Here is a 23,996-nt window from a genome sequence, read left to right on the forward strand (position 1 = left end):
CGTTTTGCATTGTGTTTTAAGGTGTGGTTCAAATTCATTTTGTTGAAGTACCATATGCATTTTATTTTTATTCCAAACCTTTAATTCTGGCATCTTTTAATGATCATGACGAAGGTTTAATTCTGTTTTGTGATTTTCTGCTTCCCTTTTGTAAATAACTGCCAAATGATGGTTATTGCCCTTTCATTTGCTTCCGTTATATGAAATAATGCTTACGTCGCCCTCTTTGGACAAACCATGAATTTTAAAGTTACCAACCTTCCGATTTTGTTGTAAGTTACAAATGTCGAATGTCGTTTTTGGTTTTGCGCTTTTTGTGAGGTGAGAGTTTGTAAGTTGTGTGTTTTATCTACAAATAAGAGATATAACAGTAAGTTATTCGGTTGTTGGTTCATATTTTTTCTAGAATGAAATTTTAAGAAATGAATATAATATTAAATCGAATGAATTATTTGCAAACTTTTGAATCATCTCTTTGGGCATTTGGGGGTATCGTTTTGTGAAATTAAGGGCACCGAAGGATATGTTTTTAGTCACCTGGTGATCTACCTGTACATGCACGAATTTCATGTCCTGATGGTTAGTGATTTAAGTATGTTAATTTGGGGTTATATTTTATTTATTTTTCAGTTATTCCATGTTAGGGAAAGAAGTATTCTAGTAAATATTAAGCAGTTTTGATTCGTGCTCGTTTGGAATACTAGCGCGTATGTGAAATCCTATCGATAATGCAAAGCTGAAAATAAATATTAAAAGTGTGCTGCTTTGATTTTTTGTGGTGAAATAATTTGTGCCTGATAGTCCACCGTAAATTAGATTTTTTTGTAAAATATTTGTTAATTTATGTTGGCATTTGAATATATCCTCTTTTTTGGCATTTTACGGTAGTTATTGGCGAGATAGTGAAAATTAATCTCCAGTATTAGAACTGTAAGTAACTATTAAGAATTACACTTACTAATTATACTTTTTACAAATTTCACAATAGAAACTGTGTTTTGTTATATTTTGATTAATATAAATATTTTATTTTACAACATTGTCGCACTGTACTTGCCATATTTCTCTAAATGTTTTATTTGGTCTCAAATATGTATCAAACAATTTGCCATTAAATGTATTCTGTTTTAGTCAACCAACTAGGTTAAAGTGCTAACCATCTGTATCAAACTCTTGACTGGAACCTTCGGCACTGCACTAACACACAATAACGCGTTTTACCACAAACCGAAACTCCATTTTACGTACTTGACGCGCGTTTCGCCAACCAAGTTGGCATCTTCAGGAGAAAATTAAAACTACTAGTTTTAACTACTAACTAACTAACTAAACTACTAGTTTTAATCTTCTCCTGAAGATGCCAACTTGGTTGGCGAAACGCACGTCGAGTACGTAAAATTGAGTTTCGGTTTGTGGTAAAACGCGTTATTGTGTGTTAACCATCTGTATGTTATACACAAGATTATGTATTTTTATTTGAAAAGCAATGTGATGAAGAAAGGATTTTTGTGAATATTTTGCTTGTAAAAATGGAATAACATTCTCAAGATGTAACAAATGAAAATTGAGAGGTAACTTAGAGACACACATATTTTGGCTACTCCCATTTCATTTCCTAATAGTAAAAGTTTTTATATGTATTTTTCACAAACTGTTTTCTTGTTTTCAGCTTTCTACAGAGGGAATGATTGATTACTTTTAAAAGGGGTGTGTGTGTGTGTGGAAACTTCATACAGAAAATGGCGACCTTACCGTTGGGACACCAGGCAGCTGCGGCCTTGCTTGATTTCAACCAAAAGTTGGACATAAATCTGTTGGACAGTGTAGTCGTGAGTATGTATGCAGGCAATGGAGAAACACAAAAGATGGCCCAGGAAGTGTTGACTACCCTGAAGGAACATCCAGATGCATGGACTCGGGTAGACACTATTTTAGAATTTTCGAATAACCAACAAACGAAATTCTTCGCGCTTCAAATACTGGAACAGGTGATCAAGACTCGATGGAAAATCCTACCACGCAATCAATGTGAAGGCATTAAAAAGTACATTGTGTCATTGATCATCAAGACTAGTAGTGATCCACAATCTTTGGAAGCGAACAAGACATACTTGAACAAGCTGAATATGATACTGGTGCAGGTACTGAAACGAGAGTGGCCTAAGAACTGGGAAAGTTTCATACCCGATATTGTTGGCGCGAGTAAAACGAACGAGAGTCTCTGCCAGAACAATATGATAATTTTGAAACTGCTCAGTGAGGAACTGTTCGATTTTTCAGCTGGACAAATTACACAGACCAAAGCCAAACACTTGAAGGACACAATGTGTTCCGAGTTTTCGGCTATTTTTCATTTATGTCAGTTTGTACTAGAAAATTCACAGAACCCGCCGTTAGTCAATGCGACGCTGGAAACGCTGTTGCGGTTTCTTAACTGGATTCCGCTTGGCTACATATTTGAGACCAAATTGATAAACACATTGACATTCAAGTTTTTGCCTGTGCCAATGTTCCGGAATGTCACCCTCAAGTGTCTGACTGAGATCGCGGGCGTAACGGTGACGAATTATGCGGACATGTTCCTGAGCCTATTCAGCCAGACAATGGGGCAATTGGAAGCGATGTTGCCATTGAGCACCGACATCAAGAACGCGTATGCATGTGGCCAGGATCAGGAACAAAATTTCATACAGAATTTGGCATTGTTCCTGTGCACATTCTTGAAGGAGCATGCGAGCATTGCAGAGGGTCAGGTTGAGTTGCTGAGAAATGCATTGCGGTATCTCGTACTCATCTCTGAAGTAGACGAGGTGGAAATTTTTAAGATATGCCTTGAGTATTGGAATAGCCTGGCCTCCGAACTATACAAGGATGCGGAGCTTCAACACATGGTCGGAACGCCCTTATTTTTTCCCAGTTCTCGCCGCGCCCTCTACCAGGAGGTTTTGAATAAGGTTTGTATTTTTTTTTAACTTTTAGAAACGAATAAATACATGACATATGAACTATCAGCACATTGCTTTAATAAATCGCGTTTTGTTTTACAAATTAAGGCTCACTTATAAGTATTTGCTGCTCCATATATAATAATTTACTTTTATAAAATATTAAGAAATCTTTTTTTGACGGATATTGCGTCCGAATGACAAATTTAATGCTTAAAAGTTGTTAGAGGACAACTAGTGTACTAGTACTAGTAATTTTGGTTGTTTTTTTTATGTTATAGTAATTTTTGTCTTATATTATATGTGAATTTATGGCCAATTTGACCTGTCTAAAATTTTTGGTAAATAATTTTGTATGCTTTGCAGTTATACCCTAGATTGTTTTTCAAAAGCAGACAACACTAGTTCATTAATTTCTATGAAAAAATATAACAACAGATTCACTTTAATTTCGTCTGAGACCTCCCCACAGAATCTGCACCTTTTTTTCATTTCTGATCTTATTATGTTAATTAAACCCGGGTTTAGAGTGGAAAATAATCTTGCATAAAATGCAGGGTTTTCATAAATTGACAAATAATTAGTTATCTCATGGTTGGGGGAAAAATAATCATTATAGAGGTAACAATCAGAAAGTAACTCCAAAATAAGTAAATAAATTGAAGAGAATGTAATATTAAATATATAACATTACGTAATGTACTTGTCACGCCAGTGTACCTGTCCGTAGAAAGAATAATGATAGCTACAAGGTTTGTGTGTCTCGTGTTACAGTTAAGATTTAATTTTATGCGTTCAGTCTGTTTCAGGCTCATATTAAAATCAAACTAAGCAGAAATCCCTTAGCTTTTTTGCTTAAGGCAAAGGTTAGTTTTTGTTGTACATTATTATTGGTGTTGATAATCCTAGCCACCCTTATTATACCCAAATCAAAAAATTACTGATTCAGCAATCTTTATTACATGTTCTATTACCAGTGTGCAAATGGTCTGGGTTCATTTTCATCAACTAAATCATTTATTTCACAAGAAAATGGCCTATTGTCTTTTTGTTGACTATTTTCTTCTTTCAGCACTGCGAGACATACTTGCTGTTACCAAAATGACTAATTCACAGCAGAATTCAATATTTTCAAAAAAGACCATATGAACCAGTTATCTGCTCTGTCAGATGGTTAATAACTCTCCATTTCTTGCAGTTGGTGCATTGAATTCTAGATCATCATTAATAATATGAAATAAACTCAAAGACCGACCCACTTGTTGCATTTCCACAAATTGTTATTTACAATCAAAAAGTACCCCGAACTTTAAAACTAGCCGAAGCGTAAAAACGCACAGAAGAGTAAGGTTACCAAAAACATAGCATTTTCTGCATTTATTCCTCATAAAGGTGGGGCAGAGATTCATTGATGAGTTTGTATGATGTAATTTCAATATCACCCTGTACATCTTCAATACAATACAAAACAATTGAGCAATGCTTGTTTATTTCACAAATTTGAAATTTTAACTTTATAAAACCTATTTATAAATAATACACCTCTAAACCGGCCTAGATTTGGTACATTGGTTGGTTGATGCGATTGTTTGGATCAGTTTGTCCGTAGAGAGATTTGTTCTTAATTGGCATTTCCATATTATTTATATTTACCATCTCTGTTGCTGTTTTTTCACTCTCCTATTTGTAGGTGTATTTTTTCACCCAAATTATTACTATGTAGTGAATTAATACTCGCTAATCGTCTTATCTTTTAGAGCAGGAATCTTAGGACATGATTGCCATATACAGGGTGTTACAAAAAATATATGCCATCGCTAAAAGGCAGATTCCTCACCTAAAAATGAGATTGATTCTGCTCCGTTTTATTCAGTTATTTTACCACATAGACTGAGTCATGGGTCATATGGAATTTTTTTGAGCAATGATCTGCCTGAGCTATTAGCTGAGTGAAATTCACGTCGCCTCTCTATCTCTTAAAGTCACTCTCTGGCAGCACTTCCTCCATATACGATTATAACCAACTATAAAGCAGACCCTTTTTTGAATAAAACTGTTTCTTACTTTATCGTTCTTTTAACGATTACAGCTGTCGGAAACGGATATTAAACACAGGGCATTTGTGAGTATGGGCCAAAACAACCCTACATTGGGCGATTGAGTATAAGAGGTAGGGTCTACTAATGCCATAATATACAGGGTGTATCATTGATGTAAATATGTTAGTTTGCTTTGTCACTTATTTATGAATTACCTTGTATATTTGAAAATAATTTTAAATTGTTTCTTTAAGTCTCATCTATAACTTTTTTATTTAACATTTTTCACTAAAACAAATAATAAAGGAGATATATTACATTGACACATTATTTGTACACCCTGTCTTACAACTACCTTTTTCAAAGTTACTGGAATACCCCCCCCCCCCCCCCAAGTTAATACTTATTATACCAGGAAAAAATATTAATATTTTATCTTCAAATTTTAACGTTTTGAATGTTTACGGAGCATTTAATTCTTAGCTACAAAATGTCAATCGGTCCACAGGTTCGTTACATCATGATTTCGCGCATGGCCAAACCGGAAGAGGTGCTCGTGGTAGAAAACGACAACGGCGAGGTCGTTCGGGAATTCATGAAGGACACCGACTCCATCAACCTGTACAAAAACATGAGGGAGACCCTGGTCTACCTGACGCATTTAGACTATACAAATACCGAACGGATAATGACCACGAAACTCCAAAACCAGGTAGACGGTACCGAATGGTCGTGGAAAAACCTCAACACGCTGTGCTGGGCCATCGGTAGTATATCAGGGGCCATGCACGAGGAGGACGAGAAACGATTCCTCGTGACAGTGATCAAGGACCTGCTGCTTCTCTGCGAGCACAAACGCGGCAAAGACAATAAGGCTATCATAGCCTCAAACATTATGTACGTGGTCGGACAGTATCCGAGGTTTTTGCGCGCGCACTGGAAGTTCCTGAAGACGGTCGTTAACAAACTGTTTGAGTTTATGCACGAAACGCACGACGGGGTTCAAGATATGGCATGCGACACCTTCATCAAAATAGCACTGAAGTGCAGGCGGCACTTCGTCACCACGCAGATCGGCGAATCGTGTCCGTTCATCGAGGACATTCTTGCGTCGATGTCGACGATTATTTGCGATCTCCAGCAGCAGCAGGTTCACACGTTTTATGAGGCGGTGGGCTATATGATTTCGGCGCAGGTGGACCAGGCCACGCAAGAGGCGTTGATAGAGAAGTATATGTTGTTACCAAATCAGGTAAGTACCCACAAAAGAGCCTGAATTTTCATTTATTAATTTATTTATTTAACGTGCTGGGTTAACAAGTACGGATAGATTAAAGTCCAAGGAGTTTTACTCTTAATTTTTGGATGCTCCTAGGTTTCTAAGAACCCATATGCCCTTTCTTAAAAATAAAGATAATAATGATGTTAACACTCTAATTGAATGTCATTGATTAAGGGGGCACTATTTGGGTCCATTTTAACAAGAAAAATTCTTGTCCTTGTCTTTTATGTCCTAATCGTCCTAACTTTTGAGAGTTGGGGTGGTAAATTTTATTATGTGTAATACCACTATAGATCTTCTAGAAATCGCAATCTCACGGAATCATGTATATCCATCCAACTTTAGCTTTCCATGTTTGTCTATCCATTGCTTCTGTTAGTAAGTCTTGCAGCGGCGTATCCGTGTTTTTCTTTACTTGGTCTATCCATGTAACAGGTGACCTGTCTCTTGGTTGTTGTCCTTCCACCTTTCCCTGTACTATCATTTTCTCCAGGTTGTCGCCATCTCGTCTTGTGGTGTGTCCAAAGTATTTTAAGATTCGCCTGCTAGAATACTGTGCACAGTCTGCCTTTGATCTTTAGGTCCCTTAGTATAGATTCATTGGTACGTTTCTCAGTCCATGAAATCCGTAGCATACGCCGCCAACACCACATCATCTTTCATATGCCTGGTGTTTTCATAGTCCAGGACTCCGCTCCATACAGAAAGATTGAGAATACAAGGCATTTAACCAGCATGATTTTCGTGTTTCTTGTGATGTGTCGATCTTTCCATATTGTGGTGAGGTTACTCATGCCTCCTTGTGCCATTGCTATTCGTACTTTTATTTCTTTTTCGGACCCGCCTTGGTTACTTATTAGTGATCCCAGACACACAAATTCATCTACATTTTCTATGTTTGTGAGGTTCGGACGTGGAAGGATTCCCGCTCTGTCAATCACCATGAGCTTAGTTTTGCTGAGATTTATTTCCAGAGGCATCCTAGCACTTTCACTTTCCACTCTGTTCAACATCATCCTTATTTCGGTCTCATTTCTCGCCAGCAGCATTGTATCCTCTGCATATCGTAGGTTTGTTAGTTTTTTACCTCCTATTGACAGTCCTCCTTCGAAATCGCCTAGGGCGTTTCTGATTATGTGTTCGCCTTAGTCGTTCAAAAGCCTGGGGGACAATATGCATCATTGTCGCACCCCCTTTTGTATATTGAAAGTTTGTGATGAGTGGTTATCTATTCTCACTATGACTCCATTTGATTCATATAGGCTCTTAATTAGACATATTAGGTGTTTCGCTACTCCTATGTCTCTTAGTATTTGCCGCAAGCATTTCCATTTTATGCAGTCGAATGTTTTTTTATGGTCAATAAAGCAGAGTAGCATAAGGGAATTAAATTCTCTTGATTTTTCAATTACTTGTATAATATTGAAAATTTGGTCTCGTGTTCCTCTTCTTTTCGCAAAGCCGGCTTGCTCGGGAGGTATTTGTGAGGCGTGCGATATCAAAGAGATTGTTCAATAGTTTTCAGATTTTTTCGATTGGCCATGTCTTTGTGTGCCAGATCTTGTTGCAAATATCCAATAGTATGTCTATTCCCGGTTCCTCCAATGTCTAGTATTTCAGCATTTATGTGATCCACTCCTGGTGTCTTGTTTGTCTTCAGATGTTGTATGGCTTCTATAACCTCAGCCTTTAATATATTCGGCTCTTTTTCCGCTTCCTCGTATTGTTCTAAATATTCTCCTCCTAGATCTCGATGGTTGCCGTAAAGTTCTTAGTAGTACTGTTTTCATCTATTCAGAACTTTTTCTGTCTCCCACAATATAGTTCCGCTTTTATTCTCTATTGCCAGTGTTTTAGGTTTAAATTTTCTGGACAGTAAATTCACTTTCTGGAAAAGGTCGCTCGTTTGATTGGTATTCTTGTGCTCTTCAATCTCTTCGTATATCTTTTTGATATATTCATTTTTATCTTTTCGACTAAGGTGAGCGTGCTTCAATTGATTTTCAGTCTTGTATGGAATGTTTTTGCTTTTTTCAATAATACTCAATGTCTCCTCTGTCATCCAGTGCTTAGTCTGCCCGTTTTTTCCCTTGGTCCCTTGATGTTCATTGTGTCGCTTCAATGTTGCTTCTAAATGCTAACCATTCCGATTCGCATTCGTTGTTCATGATATCTATCTTATTGTCTTCTAATTTTCTGTTTATTTCTGTTTTGAGCAGTTTTGTTACTTCATGTTGGGGTGAATTTATGTTTTTCAATTTTAGTCTCATATCTGCAGCAAGCAATTGGTGATCCGCAATCTGCCCTGGGGAGGGTCCTCGCGTTGTTTATGGATGACTTCCATCGAGCGTTGATTATTATGTAATCAATTTGATTCCTGTATCTGTCTCCGTGTGATTTCCACGTATATAATGGTCGAATATGGTGTTGGAATACAGTATTGCTTATAACGAGGCTATTTTTCAAGCAAAACTGTAGCATTAACTCTCCTATCTCGTTTCTCATTTCCATTCCGAAATATCCCACAACCCGTCTTATATGTGTGTCATTTTTTGTCTCGCCGATTTTCGCGTTCATGCAGGTAAGGCTTTTATTCTGCTGTTTAATTCCTCATAAAATCTTTGGATGTGTTCTTCCTCTGATTCCGATGTGGGCGCGTATGCTTGGACTACGTTGAGGTAACAGGGTGTTGATTTTAGCTTTAGTGATATTATTTTGTCGCTCACGGGATTATAACCTAGTACAGACTTTTTCCATTTCTGCGGTACAATTAATGCCACTCCTTTTTGGCTATTTTCGTCATTTCCAGATAAATATATGGAGTTTCCGGATCTTGACGTGAAGTTCCCGGATCCTTTCCAGTGTGTCTCTGCTAGCCCAAGCAGGTCTATATTATAGCGTTCGGCTTCCTTCTCCACTATATGTAGTTTTCCTGTCTGCAAGAGACCCCTTACGTTCCAAGTCGCTATCTTCAATCTTTGATGTATTTTCACATTCAAGTCAGTTCCTCGCGGAGATCCGACTGAGGAACTGTTTACCCTGCAGTTTTAATGAAATTTGGCACACGTGTGCTATGTATCAAGAGGTCTTATTTAGTGCACCACAATTTTTTTCTAAATACACCAGTGGCGGGCCTACGGAATTTGAATCATTTCTAAAGAAATTGAATTTCTTGATTTTTTTCATCCGATGTACGGCTTTTGGTTAAAAAAATAAAAACCTCTTCTCTGCATAGTCATAAACCATGCATTTTTGTGACGAGCCACTGATTTCCTTAAAACAATAATTACATTTGCATTCATTTATGAGCAGATTTGATCCCTTAATTTTTTTTAGTCTATCGCGCGGTTTTCACTTAAAAATAAACACTAATTTCTCTGCATGCCGTCATATCAACGATGTTTTTATGATCATAGAGAGAAGAGGTTTTTATTTTTTTAAGCGTATATCGGATTGAAAAAAATCAACAAATTAAATTTCTTTAGAAATTATTAGGGATTGTAAGAATAATTTTTATTTTAAGAGAATTCAGTTGCGTACCATGAATGGCTGCCAAAATATACAGGTGAAATTCTATACGCCTGCCAGTTGTGGTACACTAAATAATGCCTTTTGATACATGTGTACAATATTAAAAAATATATTTAATTTTTGAAAAGTTTACCATCCTGTATCTCAAAAGTTACGTTTAAGACTTATGTTCATATGAAGTTTCCTTTTTAAAAGGAACCAAAAAATCACCTGCTTAATTGGTGACATTCAATTAGAAAACACGCGGTATAATCTAACTTAAGTGAAAATAACATAATGCAGTGCAATCCCCGCCCAACTAATCCAACAAACATAAAATAAACTATAGTTCAAAACAACACACTGTAAGGTTCTCGATTTTCAGATATAAATTTACGATAATCGTTTTTAAATCTACCCAGTGTATTTATCAGAAAGACTATTACACCGGGTGATGCATTGCCGAACGGAACAAGAAATCCCATGTAAATTTTTATGTGCCCAAATATTGACTCCCCTGTACATTTTATAGGAAAGTTGCAATACAACTTTTTAAAGGCGCCGGTATGATTTTAATAAGCCTACCTTCAGTTATTGAATTAAATATGATAGTAAAATTGCAAAAGGTCAATACAACAAACACCAGCCAATATATTCCATGACGCGATTTCCAAAACTTGACAATGTGAAGCTGGACAATGACATATTAAATTAAGGTTAGTTTTCAATAAAGACTTGCACATTTGAGTTCACACAATCAAATAAAAATAAACTAAGTATGGATCCCACTCATACTCGGTGGTTAAGACCTCTTTGTCTCTTAAAGCATTCTTGGAATGAATTTCATTTTAAGGACGGTTTTAACAACAACGACTATAAATTTAACCCTCAAATCTTGTATTAAAAATAATTAATAATTATAATAAAAATACGGCTACAAGACATTGCTAAAAAGAAACATTATTTAAAATAAACATTATTTTTTATGTAAATGTTCAAACAACCCTCCATTAACAGTTAAACAACATCCTAAGTCATCATAAAATTCATTTCTAACATTGCTTAGTTGATATTGTGAAATCCTGTCACATTCTAAGCAAATAACATCTTGTTACTGGTTAAGATTTTCAAATTTAATATTTTTGTAGATAATGCTTTTAAAGTGACCCCACAGAAAGTCCAAATAGGTTTCTGCCGTAAGGTTATAGTCCATAAAAAATGGCCAAAAATATGATGTCCGCAAATTCGCACCATAACACTTATTTTTTGAGGATATTAGCTTCGAGTATGAACAAAACAATATTCATTGTCTTGACTAAAATACCAACAGTTTTGAACATTTGGTTCGTTGTTGAGTGTGAATGTATTCATCAATAAAACAAATATTTTTTCATCGTTTCAAAACAATATAGTACTCTTTTTTCTTCATCGCCTTCCCGGAGCTCTTGGTATTTATATGAAAAGTATTTGTGTTTTTTTAATGTGCATAACACTGTCCAGCCAACCAGCCCCTTCAAAAAGTTGTATTATAACTTTGCTATTATTTGGCCACCTAAAAATTTACATGGGATTTTCTTCCGTTCAGCAATGCATCACCCGGTATAATATAGGCCCAGAATATTGAAAATTATTTTTCACTTGTTCGCATCGGTACCTGTACTTGTCTATTCGTTATTGGTCTAGTGGTAATAAGATAATTGATTGGGTTTAAAGAGCCTTTATTCTAATAAATATAACAACAAACCATATAAATGTATAACAATTGAACATCGCTAATCTTTTCTCTATGGAGAAAATTTGGTGAATATAAGTGATGTTTTTAAGGATTCTATTCTATCCAGGCCTCCCCAGACTATTATAGCATCAACAGAAGCTCAGTTATACATTGCCTTTGTATATTAAATACCTTAGCTTTTTTGTTAAGAAGTTAATGAATGTGACTCTCCCACTTCAAATTTGTATTAGTACCCAGGTATTTTACAGTTTTTGCCTCTAAAATTTTTTTATTTAAAATTTCAACCTGTATACTTTTAAAAAATAGTTAGTTTTTTCTACATTTAAAGAGTGTCTGTTGCAGTCTAACCATTCTTTTTATTCACGTAGCGTTCTCTTAAAAAAATTTCTAAAGGCTTGAGAAAAGATTGTTCTGAGCAAATTTGTTCATAATAAATTTGTTAAAAATGTTCGCATTGCGCAACGAAATGGTCAAAATACAGGATTTTCAAAAAGTTTGTTTCTGGGATAAACGAGGTCCTGTTTTCGTTACTTTGCAATTTGGCCAAATGTCTTCAAATTATTAATCCGTTTGCTTTTATATTATTTTATAGAGTAAACTGCTCAAATATGGAACAAATTCATTTAAAAATCAGATATTAGGTTGCAAATAAAATGCTCGCACAAGTCCAACATAATTTTTTCTTGCTCATTTTTTTCAATAAACAAAAAGTATATAGGACGGGTCAAAGAGGTGATTGCAAATTCCTTTTTTGGTATGGATCGTCATTTTTTTTAAATCCGTTTCTGCGTCAAATCTCTACTATCAGTAAAGTTGTCACAATAAAATTCCTAAAGGAAATTAGGAGAATTAAAATTCTAATTTTCATTGCCTATGAAGACAAAACAAGAACTCATTTCTAATAAAAATTAAAATTTTAATGCTATTCTTAAATAAATTTGTTCCATATTGTAGGCGTTCACTGTATAGTAAATAGCCTTGTCCAAAACAAATATAGATGAATTATAATCTACTTGGTTCATTACGTAAAACATTTGAATACTCAGTTTATTAATCTCCATAGCTTCCAATAAGCTTTTTGATGGCACAAAAGCAGCCAAAAAAGTTTTTACTCAAAGGACTAAGTGGATTTCCCATTATGAATCCATTTTTAGAAATATATTTTCTCATTAAATTCAAAATTTCTAAATTCTATTAAATCGTGTTTGATAAATGGATTGACTTGTTTTTTGTATGGCAACTTTAGGTGGAAGTATGTGTGATGCTTTAAAATATTTATTGCTTTTGTTGACTTTTTCGCTTTCACTTTTTGTTGTTTAACTGCAGCATCTGAAAATCTGAAGTGTGTTCTTTTTTAATGCGTTAAATGGATTTTAAATTCTTACTCCATGCTTGTAATTTTTCAAGGCAGCAAAGCAACTACATATGAACTTGCAGTATAACTCAAAATTTCGCGTTTTTAAAAATATTTTTTAAGTGTGTTGCCCTTAGATCTGAGGAACTTTTCCCTCTCAATAAGTAATCACTGGAATGCACTGTGGCTTAAAGCCTCTCTATATTGTGGTATATAGCGCAAAAAGCATGTTTTGTTTAAATGCCTTGCCCACACAATGAATATCTCGTCATATTAGCCAAGTTTTATATTATTATTTCTTATTATCAAGTTCTGCGCACGTGTTCCTCTATTAAATAAGTTCTGTGTTATAAGCATAAAAAACAATTAGTCTTTATAATTTCATCTTTCATTTTCGGTTAATGTTAAGTAGCTGAGATCAAGACTTCATTTTTTAAGAAATGTAACTATATTAATTTGTATTAATTAATTTTGTCGAAACCTTGTACAATAATGTAAACTATGTCAGACTATTATTATTATTGTTATGATTATTATTACTGTTATTATTAATCTGTAATAGAAAATAAGATATTGAAAAATAAAAATAATATACAGGGCATTTCTTATGAAACAAGAACATTGACACGTTTTTCTGGTAGAACCAGAAGTCCTGCTCAAATTGTTAATACAGGGTGACATAAAACAATAGAGTTCTTACTCCACGGTTCAGTCAAAGGTCTTGCTTAACCTAGATTTGTTTGGTTTTAATTACAGGTGTGGGACGACATTATTAGCCAAGCTAGTAAAAACGTCGACATTTTAAAAGAAATCGAGGTGGTGAAACAGTTAGCGAGCATTTTAAAAACGAACGTTAGGGCCTGTAAGGCCCTAAACCACGCCTATGTACTTCAGCTAGGTCGAATTTATTTAGATATGTTAAATGTGTATAAGGTAAGTTTCGATTTGTAATAGCTAGTAGATATATGCTGATAATGTTGACAATTAAAGGTCATTTTGACTCATACAACGAAAACTCAAGTTAAAAAAATTAAGGAAACTAAAAAAACAATTGATTTATGGTTCTTTATTAATATTATTAAGCTAATAGAAAAAATATTAAAGGTTAGCAGAAAAGCAAATACTTTAAACTTATTTTTCTCAAAACTAGAATAAAGAATTATTATCGACTTCATTGCAAGAATCGATTTAACACTGAAAATGTTATGCCAATATTTGACCACTTTAATTGGACTTCAAGAGAATCTAAACGAGAAAATATAAATAATTTTGATAATCTCCAATAATAAATTCATATCCTTTTGGATAAATCTTCATTTTGGCCAGGTAATATCAATAAATTATTAATAAGTTTTGTGTAAAAATGCGAAAATGTAGCTTTGAACGCTGCTATGAAATTAATATTTATTCAAACATACATTTGATCAATCGTTTAATTTATTTATTTATTTATAAATGACTTCTAAGCAATGATATTTCACTGGTCTCTAGGCCTCTGATTTACAAACTTAAAAACAAAAACAACAAAAACAAAAAATATATATACAACTTATTTAAAGAAACTGTAAAAAAAACACTTTAAGGTTATAGCGCAAACCATTTGTTTTTAGCATTTATAACATTTTTTGGTAGCCTTTTCAATATCCATATACTTTTAAATAGTGGTGGTGGTCTTGCGGTTCTAGTAAATGGATATCTTAAGAGACTCCAGCTTCGTACATTGCGCCGTTAAATTTGATTTAAGAGTTTTATACTAAATGCAGTAAACAAACTTTATTTGCCCAAATATCTTCAACTTCTTTATATTCCATCCATATCTCGTTAACGCAAGCTGACGGCGGATCCGCCCCTAATTAAGAGACCTATACAGCAATATAATGGCCCCTATACTTCTTCAGTTTTGTTTAACCGCTTGGTTGGTTTTTGTGATCTTTGAATTTTATTGATTAAATATTTCGGAGCATTTCTCTAGCAGGAAATCAAATAATGTAAATGTGATACAATAAAACAGTTATTCACGAGTAGTCTGGAGTTCTTGCACTATTGAGACAATCTTTTTTCCAATGCTGTTTATATATGCGTTTCAAATTAACCAACTTCTTTCTTGTAATATAAAGTCAGCATTCACAGCTTCTAGTTCTTGAATATTTTTTAACACATCTGCAACAATGAAACGTTTTGCACTCAACCCAAGGTATTTTAAGCTATGTACATACAAGCTATACTGGAGGGGGTCTGAGCAACTCCAAAATTTAGCTCTGCCATATCACTCTTTGTGTTGTTTATCATGGTATAATGCACTCCCTTTTTTGAATAAGTTTCTAACAATCTATATGCTGTATTTCGGAATCCCTATCTTGTGAAGCACAGTATCCACTGTATCAAATGATTTTTTTAGATAGATGAAAACTGTCGGACATATTTAGTTTTATCGATTTCTGCCGGGATGTACTCTAATTTGTCTGTTGTCTATGTACTGCTTGTAAATCGAATTTGACATCGTTTTCTTTAAAATTCGTTTTTTAAGGATTTTCTCAAGTATTTTTGACAAAGAACTTAGCACTGAAATTGGTCTATAATGACTTCTGTAGGAGATCCTGTCTACATCTGTTACTATGTTGGTTGCACAATATTTTTTTTGTTATATTGTCTTCAACTGGGGCACAGATCTTTAACAACATCTTTCATCTCCGTAATATCCGTTGTATCCCTTGTTTTTTCGTCTATAAATGTTTAAGTGGATTTATTAGTGCAAAATTTTTGCCTATCTGTGAAAAATATTTATGGAATTCTTCGACTATGGCGTTTGTATTCTATAGTACATCCTTCACTAGTTTTTATTACTTCTATTTTTTCTAATGTTAAACTAATGAAATAACATGCCCTAACAACACGATAATTAATAAACAATTCTTATTTTAAAAAATCACTACCTACTATTAATAATTTTTAACAAAATGTTAATAAATTAATAACAACCTTTGTGAAAAAAAGTAGAATATAGAAACTAGATTATATGATGAAAGTGTCTTCCACCTTGGAGGATACACGTATAATTATGGTCATTTAGCCTTCTGGTAGGACAGGACATTTCCAGCCCAAACATTTCCCTAAAACTGTTGTTTTCATCGGCGTAAATATGATTATTGTGGAAAAATAAAAAGAACAGTCTAATATTTTTTTTCTGAAGGACACTAGAACTAAAAACTAGATATTTTATTTTTCATGAAGAAAAAGTTCTCGATTTAACCATATTATTCATAGACATTCAGTGGTATGGCAGTGATTTTCATAAAAAAAATAACGAAATTTGTATTCATTTATGAGCAGATTTGATCTGTTTAACAATATTGTGATAACCATGCAGAGAAGAGCTTTTTATTTTTTTTAAGCGCAAACTATACATCAAGAAATTTAATTTCTTTAGAAATGACTGAAGATTGTAAGAATAATGTTTATTTTCAGAGAAATGATGTATGGTGTATTAAAAAAATCATTAAAATATCTAAAGTGGTATTACAGATATTAAAAAAATATATTTTATTTTTAAAAACTTTACTATCCTGTATCTCAAAAGACGTTTTGTCAGAGTATTTCAATAGGGTCAGGTCAAACCATGGAGAAGTATTACACACTGCTTACTTTACTTTAAAAATCTGGCATCTTCAATACTACAATCTTTAGCAGGTACTTAAATTAGAACCAAGAACTATTATTAAAAAACTGATCAGTACAGTGGTATCAATATGGCATCACTGAAATAAATGTTCACTTGGTGTGCATCACTTCTTTTGAAATATTAGTTCTAAGTAACTAATAAGTAAAAATATGTATAACATGATGACTTAGATTGCCCCACCCCTCCTTGATAGATTCTTTGATATGATTCCTTTTTAGCAAAATTAGGATATAAAGACTGGCGGCTTCTAGGTACTTTTGCCCCTTTTTCCACATAGACAATTTTAAACTTTCCACATCTTTCTTGTGTCTATCAGCTTCGCCAATTTTGTTTTCTATGTATTGTTTTTCCAAATTTTTTCTTAAAGTATTCACTTTTTCATTTTTGAAAAGTCTCTCTTCATTTACGTTTTTTTTTCACCTTGTGTATAATTTTTGTCTTTTTGCTTTTTTTATGAATTAATTTGTGATCTGCTATCATTTGATCTTCCAGGATAACATCGCACAATATATTTTTGTTGGTGAGGATGTGATCTAATAGAGTGGCAGTAGTTTTTATTGCTCCCGTTACATTTTTCATACTTAACGCATTCTGAATATCGAATTCGTTCATTTTCTCAATATTCGTGTGTTCCTTGACAACCTCGAGTTTCCATCAGAATGCTTAAATTCATATCTCCCACAATTATGCACTGGTTTTTCCAGCTTCCATTATTCAATTTAGGTCAGTTAAAAAAGACTTAGACATTATTTGCAATTTTTGTACGCAGATTATTGTAGTATTCAGTTTTTGCCATATCACTTCCGATGGCAGTTTATTGTCTATAGTAATAATACTTAACCTCTCTTTTATGAATATATTTCATCCACCATTTCTACAGTCATCAATTGCAGTATAACCAGAAAGAAATAAGGAGTTTCAGATATGACTAGTTTGTTTCAATTCATTTATTATATCTAAACGATCATTTATATTAATTTTTAAAGTTCGTACATTTCTGAAAAATAAGATTCTCTATAGACTTAATTTTTAGTTTTGAATTGAATACCTATTCACAGCTTATTCTAATGGGCAGGTCTTATTATTTCCTTTTGAAGAAAATTTTTTCGTTTCTACAATATTTTAATTTTTAAAATCTCTTGACTTCTGAAATAAAATTTTTACTGAATATTGTTTAGTCAAAATTGTAAGAATTATAATCTCCCTTTTATACAAAATTGAAAAAAAAAGAAACTTAAATAAAAAAATCCGGACAGTATTATTAATCATTATTGTTCATTGGGTTTACCATAATCGTCCTGACAATAATAAACATTCCAAATCAACTAAGTTTTGGGCTTCTTTCAGGTTATGTCTGAGAATATAACGGCAGCTATCACACTAAACGGCGAGGGCGTGACAAAACAACCCTTGATCAAGTCAATGCGAGTCGTCAAAAAGGAAACCCTGAAGCTGATCGCCGATTGGATATCGAGATCAAACGATAATTCGATGGTACTGGAGAATTTCATCCCGCCTTTTCTGGATGCGGTACTACTTGACTACCAGAGAACGGCGGTGCCGTGCGCTCGCGAGCCCGAAGTGCTCAGTGCAATCGCCACAATCGTCAATAAGCTACAATTTCATATAACCATTGAAGTGAGTATTTTTTTAAAGAGGATTTGTTATATTTTAATACTTATCGAGATTTTAAAATCGCTAAATGCGTTTTTAAAATCTACGTTTGGCGTACTCCTTTTACAATATTCTCAGCCTTTAGCACGAGCCACTTTAGTTACTGACTGATTATGGGTTTTTCAGATCTTTAATTATAGGAGGGACCTATAGTGGCTTTTCTAATTGAATGTCAATAATTAAGGAGTGCGTCCTAAACGTCTTAATGGGGTGCAATAATATTTTGGTTAATCAGATTGCCACTACACTGACTAATTCAAGAACTTTTTTTTGTGAAAAATAAAATATTCATCTAAAACAAAATATCTGGTTTTTAGTTAACAACTAGTGTCCTTCAGTAATTTTTTTTTAATGAAATAACATTTTAATACTATTAATAATTTTTAACAAAATGTTAATAAATTAATAACAATCTTTTTGAAAAAAATTAGAATATAGAAACTAGGTTATATGATGAAAGTGTACTCTATGTTGGAATACACACATATAATTATTGCCATTTAGCCTTCTAGTAGGACAAAGGGTACAATTAATTAATTTCTAACAATTCCAACCCAATTCTTTACTGAAAAGTGTTGTTTTCATCGGCACAAATATGGTTATTGTGTAAAAATAAAAAGAACAGTCTTCTAATTTTTTTTTTCTGAAGGACACTAGTTGGTAACTAAAAAGTAGATATTTTGTTTTAGATAGATATTTTATTTTTCATGAAAAAAAAGTTCTTGATTTAACCAGTGCAGTGGCGACATAATTAACCAAAATATTATTCATAGACATTCAGTGGCACGACATTGATTTCCTTAAAAAAAATAACGACATTTGCATTCATTTATGAGCAGATTTGATCTCTTAATTTTTTCAACAATATTGCGATAACCATGCAGAAAAGAGCTTTTTATTTTTTTAAGCGCAAACTGTACATCAAGAAATTTAATTTCTTTAGAAATGACTGAAGATTGAAGAATAATTTTTATTTTCAGAGAAATTAGTGTCCTACCATGGTATATTAAAAAAAATCATTAAAATATCTGAAGTAGTATTACAGATATTTAAAAAATATTTTTTATTTTTAAAAACTTTACTACCCTGTATCTCAACAGTTAAGACGTTTCAATTCAATCATTCATTTCAGAACCAGGTGTTTGTCAGGTTATTTTAATAGGCTCAGGTAAAACCAGGGAGAAGTATTACACACTGTTTACTTTACTTTAAAAATCTGGCATCTTCTGACCATTTTGATATTTTGTATACTACAATCTTTATGAGGTACTTAAATTAGGACCAAAGATATAAAAAAACTATTTTTAAAAAACTGATCAGTACAGTGGTATCAATATGGGCATCACTGAAACAAATGCTTACTTGGTGTGCATCACTTCTTTTGAAATATTACTTCCGCTAAGCATCTGGGTTCTTTTCATTTTTATATTTTATGCAACTGTGACCATGATATGAATGTATCGTCTCTAAGCCATGTTATGCCTAAAAATATGTATAACACAAAACATACAAACATAACATAAACATAAAATTAGAATATAAAGACTGGCGGCTTCTGGTAACTTGACTTGATACTCATGACTAACTTTAACCGACTGCCTCCGTAGAAGGTAACGTGATTAGCATTTATTAGGATTTATCGTGTGACGTCTTCTGCTGCGACCTGTTGATGGCGGCACACTCTCAAGTATTCACTCTTCCATCAGATTCGGCCCTTATAGCAAATGCAGTTTAGCACACTTGTTGCATAGTATACTATTATTTGATGACACTCAGTGCAGGTTTGAGGGTAGTAAATTTTATTTGTTTTGACTCAAGGTACCGAAAATCTTCGATGCCGTTTTCGAGTGCACGCTCGACATGATCAACAAAGACTTTGAAGAGTACCCGGAGCACCGCACCAATTTCTTCCTGCTCCTCCAAGCGGTTAACAACTATTGCTTCGCAGCGTTCCTTAACATACCGCCCGCTCAGTTCAAGGTAACTCCGCCCACTGGGACGCCCACCGCATGCCTAAAGTGGTTTTATTCTCTAGCTGGTTCTCGACAGTATCATTTGGGCGTTCAAGCACACGATGAGGAACGTCGCCGATACCGGCCTCCAGATCCTCCTCAAGCTACTGCAGAATGTGGAACAACACGAGGCGGCTGCGCCCAGCTTCTACCGGACATACCTGACTGACATACTGCAGCACGTGTTCTCAGTGGTAACGGACACGTCGCACACTGCTGGCTTGTCCATGCACGCCACCATTCTCGCCTATATATTCTCTCTGGTAGAGTCGGGGCGGGTCAACTGCCAGTTAGGCCCAGCTCCTGACAACGTCCTCTATGTAAAGGAGTTCACCGCGTCGTTGCTGCGAACGGCATTCTCCCACCTCACCGATAACCAAATCAAAATCATGGTCCAAGGCATGTTTAATCTCGATCAGGACATACCGGCGTTCAAGGAACACCTGCGGGACTTTTTAGTTCAAATTCGGGTAAGTGCGTTTGGGGACGTAACTTTTATATGGAAGAATTTGTTGTTTGAAAAAAAGGTATAAATTATTGTCCAATTGTTCTTGCATGCTACAAATACATACAATTCTGAATGCTTTACTTTCACTTTTTATTAATCCACTGGATTTTTTCCTCGGAGGATGTTTAAAATCAAAAGTGTATAAATTACAATTAGATACGAAATTAGTTGGGAATGATTTTAGAATAATTAGTATATTATAATTAACAAAGTTAATGATTGAACACTTAATGAAATAATTTCTTTGGTATGCCCTGTTTGATGTGATAATTTAAGAACTTTACTGGTGCCAGCTACTTGCCTGTTTATTTCAAAGTCAAATTTCTGTTGTTTATTCTTCTGCTCATAGGAAGTAAGAATTAGGTATAGGGTATGCCATATGAATTATACGTGAAATATGACGCAGAATTCGAAAACAGATTTATGAAAATGGTATTGTTGTTATAAAAAAAAAAACTTAGTATTAACATGTACTTTTTAATCCACTTTGAATGTTTTCCATTTGCGGCAAAAATTACGCAAGAGAAAATTATGATGAAACTGTGCAATGCAATACATTATTTTCAAACAAATTTGAAATGAATTGAAGTGAAATGTAATATCTTTTTGACTGCCCAGGTTCGCCAATTAATTTTCTGTATTCTCTTCCTTGAGATATATTGTTATTATTTTTATAAAATATACATATAATTTCAAGTTTTTGATTCTAACTATATAATGATTTAAAGTCCGGAGCTACTAGAGCAAGAACTCTGAAAAAATTTTTGAGATCTATTTAACATGCGCAGATTTAAAATCTCGCTTCTAACCAGTGACCTTGCGTCATTCGACAGCCAACATGACCGCTGACAGATAGCCAATAAGTTTGGACGCGGCATTTTTATAGTAGTATTTTCTCAAGATATGCCTAGATATCAAAACATGGAATTCCACATTATTTCCTGTGCCGACCAAAATTCCATTTTCCTGTAACTTATGCACGACTTACTTCAGTTTTAAATACAGAGGGCGCAATTGTGTAACGTTATACTCTAAGAGGTTAAAAGCATTTTGGTTAAGCCGACCACACACGATCCCGCAGGCCTGTTAGTCCGAACTGAACAGTCCGCCTGAAGACCAGTCGCCTGAACGTGTATATTTTCCAGTCGAATTGTCAGTTAAGACTTTTTACCCAAAACAACTACTAAGCTGAGAAGTGCTAACGCGTCGTCGTCAGCCATAATGATGATTGAGACTGATATTTCATATTCGCCTGAACATGTGGAGGGTGGTCAGTCCATCAGGCGATCGGTCTTCAGGCGGAGCATACACTTCAATCTGACAGGCCTGCCGGATCGTGTGTAGCCGAGTTTAGCCCGAGATTATACAGTTATTTTAGAAAAATAGTACCCTAGTTAGCTCACAATTTGGCTATCAAAATTTTTTTAAAATGCATCATCCAAGAAGTTGGTTAATCAGTATGCTCATTATACAAAAATCAACCTCAAAAATTATGTTAAATTATTTGATTTGAAACGTAACGAAATTCATCAACTTAATGTTGTATCAAATTGAAAATAATACAAAAAAGCAACCCTAATAAACCAAATCATAATTTTGTCAGAGATGGAGGAATGTGAGTCTTCTGCACTCTCATTTTTTTCTGATTTGATGTTGCTAAATTGTAAGGACAATTCTTTTCTATTTACCAAAGTAATCATTTTGGTATGGCGAGTCATAAGTAGTTTAGCTTCTGATCAATTTTAGGATCCTTATCATTTTGTGTCCGAGTCATCTGAACCAGAGTCACTAAATTTTATCTCACAGAGCAATTTTTTGTTGTACTTACCGCCTTTGCCTTTATTAATTACAATTAGTAGTTTTGATCTTCACTCTTTGAAAAATAGATCCTGACGTAACTGAAATAATCACAGTGTTTTAATTAATTCCATCATTGCGTTACAGAACATGAATATCTTACTGTACACAATACAAAAACTCGAAAATTACTTAAACCTATGAAATGGATTTATGTTTCGGTATACGTTGTTTGAATTGGGATGCGTGGTGACTCAGGCTTTAGACATTTTGACAGGTTTTGACAAAATTTGGCGCGCTTATTCGCAGCAACTGTGGTCTTCTGTTAGTGTAATAATAAAAAAATTGTGGGCTCATGTGACACCTCCATATAATAATTTTTATTATGAACATCAATTAGATTGCTGATATGTATTGGCGTTGATCTGGCTATTCATTCGATCAGTTTGATCATAGAGTAGGATTGGTTGCCTGATGTTTCACCGGAATTCCATCTTCAGAAGCTGCGCGCCTTCAATTTCGAAAAGTTGAGAAAAAGTTATGCAACTATTGCATAAAACCTATTTTTTTACTTCTTCAAATAAAAAAGTTATGAGGGGTAGTGAATTATGTAGAAACACCCAGTTACTTTCACATTTGCAGTTCCTAGCGAAGTTAGAATTTGCAGAACGAATTCTAATTTAATGGTTAAAAAAAACATTTCTCTCTGCTTTAGGAATATACGGGCGAGGACGATACCGATTTGTTCCTGGAGGAGCGGGAAAAGGCGCTTCAAATGGCGCAGGAAGAAAAGCGGCGCGTGCAACTGTCCGTGCCGGGCATTCTAAATCCCCACGAAGTACCGGAGGAGATGCAAGATTAACCCCGGCTCGTTTGCGAATATTAGAAGAGAAGAAGAACTATAAAGTGAATATTTCATTTGAGATCGATATTTTTCTATTGGTATCATCTTTAAAAAAAAAATAATCGCGAGGAGCGCGCCCGCGGAATTGTGATCGACGAATCGGGGGTGGGGTGAAGACAAACTCGCCAAGGTTCGCGTTTTATCTGAACAGCAACAGCAAAAACAACTTTTTGTGTTATTTAAGGATTTTGTATAGAATACATGTTAAGTTAATTTTGAAATAAAACTGTTTGCCTAATGGATGCTTGTTTACTTTTCTACTTTCGTAACTCTAGCGGCAATGTGGATAATGATGAACAGAATAATTATAATATAACAATAATATGTGATTGAATGTCAATAATTAAGGGGGCGATTTTTGGGTCTTTTGAGATCCAGGGGAATAAACTTTTCAAAAATAAAATATATTTTTTTAATGTCTGTAATACCACTTTAGATATTTTAATGAAATTTGGCACACATATACTATGTATCAAGAGGCATTATTATTTAGTGTATCACAAATTTTTGAAAATACAACAGTGGCAGGTGTATGGAATTTCACCTGTCTATTTTGG

General features: G+C 34.2%; 1 protein-coding gene across 2 annotated transcripts; it reads left to right on the forward strand.

The window, feature by feature from the left end:
- The first annotated feature begins 264 nt into the window (after nt 1-264).
- LOC132702963 (exportin-1) lies at nt 265-23,679 on the forward strand. 2 transcript variants are annotated; one of them, XM_060671896.1, is made up of 8 exons: nt 265-370; nt 1,670-2,954; nt 5,493-6,236; nt 13,622-13,798; nt 17,892-18,182; nt 20,037-20,198; nt 20,254-20,700; nt 23,251-23,679. In XM_060671896.1, the coding sequence occupies exons 2-8, from the start codon at nt 1,740-1,742 to the stop codon at nt 23,395-23,397; spliced, it is 3,183 nt and encodes a 1,060-aa protein (XP_060527879.1). In that variant the 5' UTR covers nt 265-370; nt 1,670-1,739; the 3' UTR covers nt 23,398-23,679. The 2 variants fall into 2 exon arrangements, with proteins under 2 accessions (XP_060527879.1, XP_060527878.1); XM_060671895.1 differs by lacking the exon at nt 265-370 and adding an exon at nt 1,425-1,571.
- The last annotated feature ends 317 nt before the right edge of the window (nt 23,680-23,996 follow it).

Source organism: Cylas formicarius, unplaced genomic scaffold (assembly GCF_029955315.1).
Source record: "Cylas formicarius isolate icCylForm1 unplaced genomic scaffold, icCylForm1.1 PGA_scaffold_6__28_contigs__length_40554024, whole genome shotgun sequence".
Taxonomy (NCBI): domain Eukaryota; kingdom Metazoa; phylum Arthropoda; class Insecta; order Coleoptera; family Brentidae; genus Cylas; species Cylas formicarius.

Coding starts and splice junctions, on each gene's coding strand:
- LOC132702963 (XM_060671896.1), top strand. CDS start 1,740: ATGGCGACCTTACCGTTGGGACACCAGGCAGCTGCGGCCTTGCTTGAT. Junction 6,237..13,621: donor ATATGTTGTTACCAAATCAG/GTAAGTACCCAC, acceptor TTTTAATTACAG/GTGTGGGACGACATTATTAG. Junction 20,701..23,250: donor ACTTTTTAGTTCAAATTCGG/GTAAGTGCGTTT, acceptor TCTCTGCTTTAG/GAATATACGGGCGAGGACGA.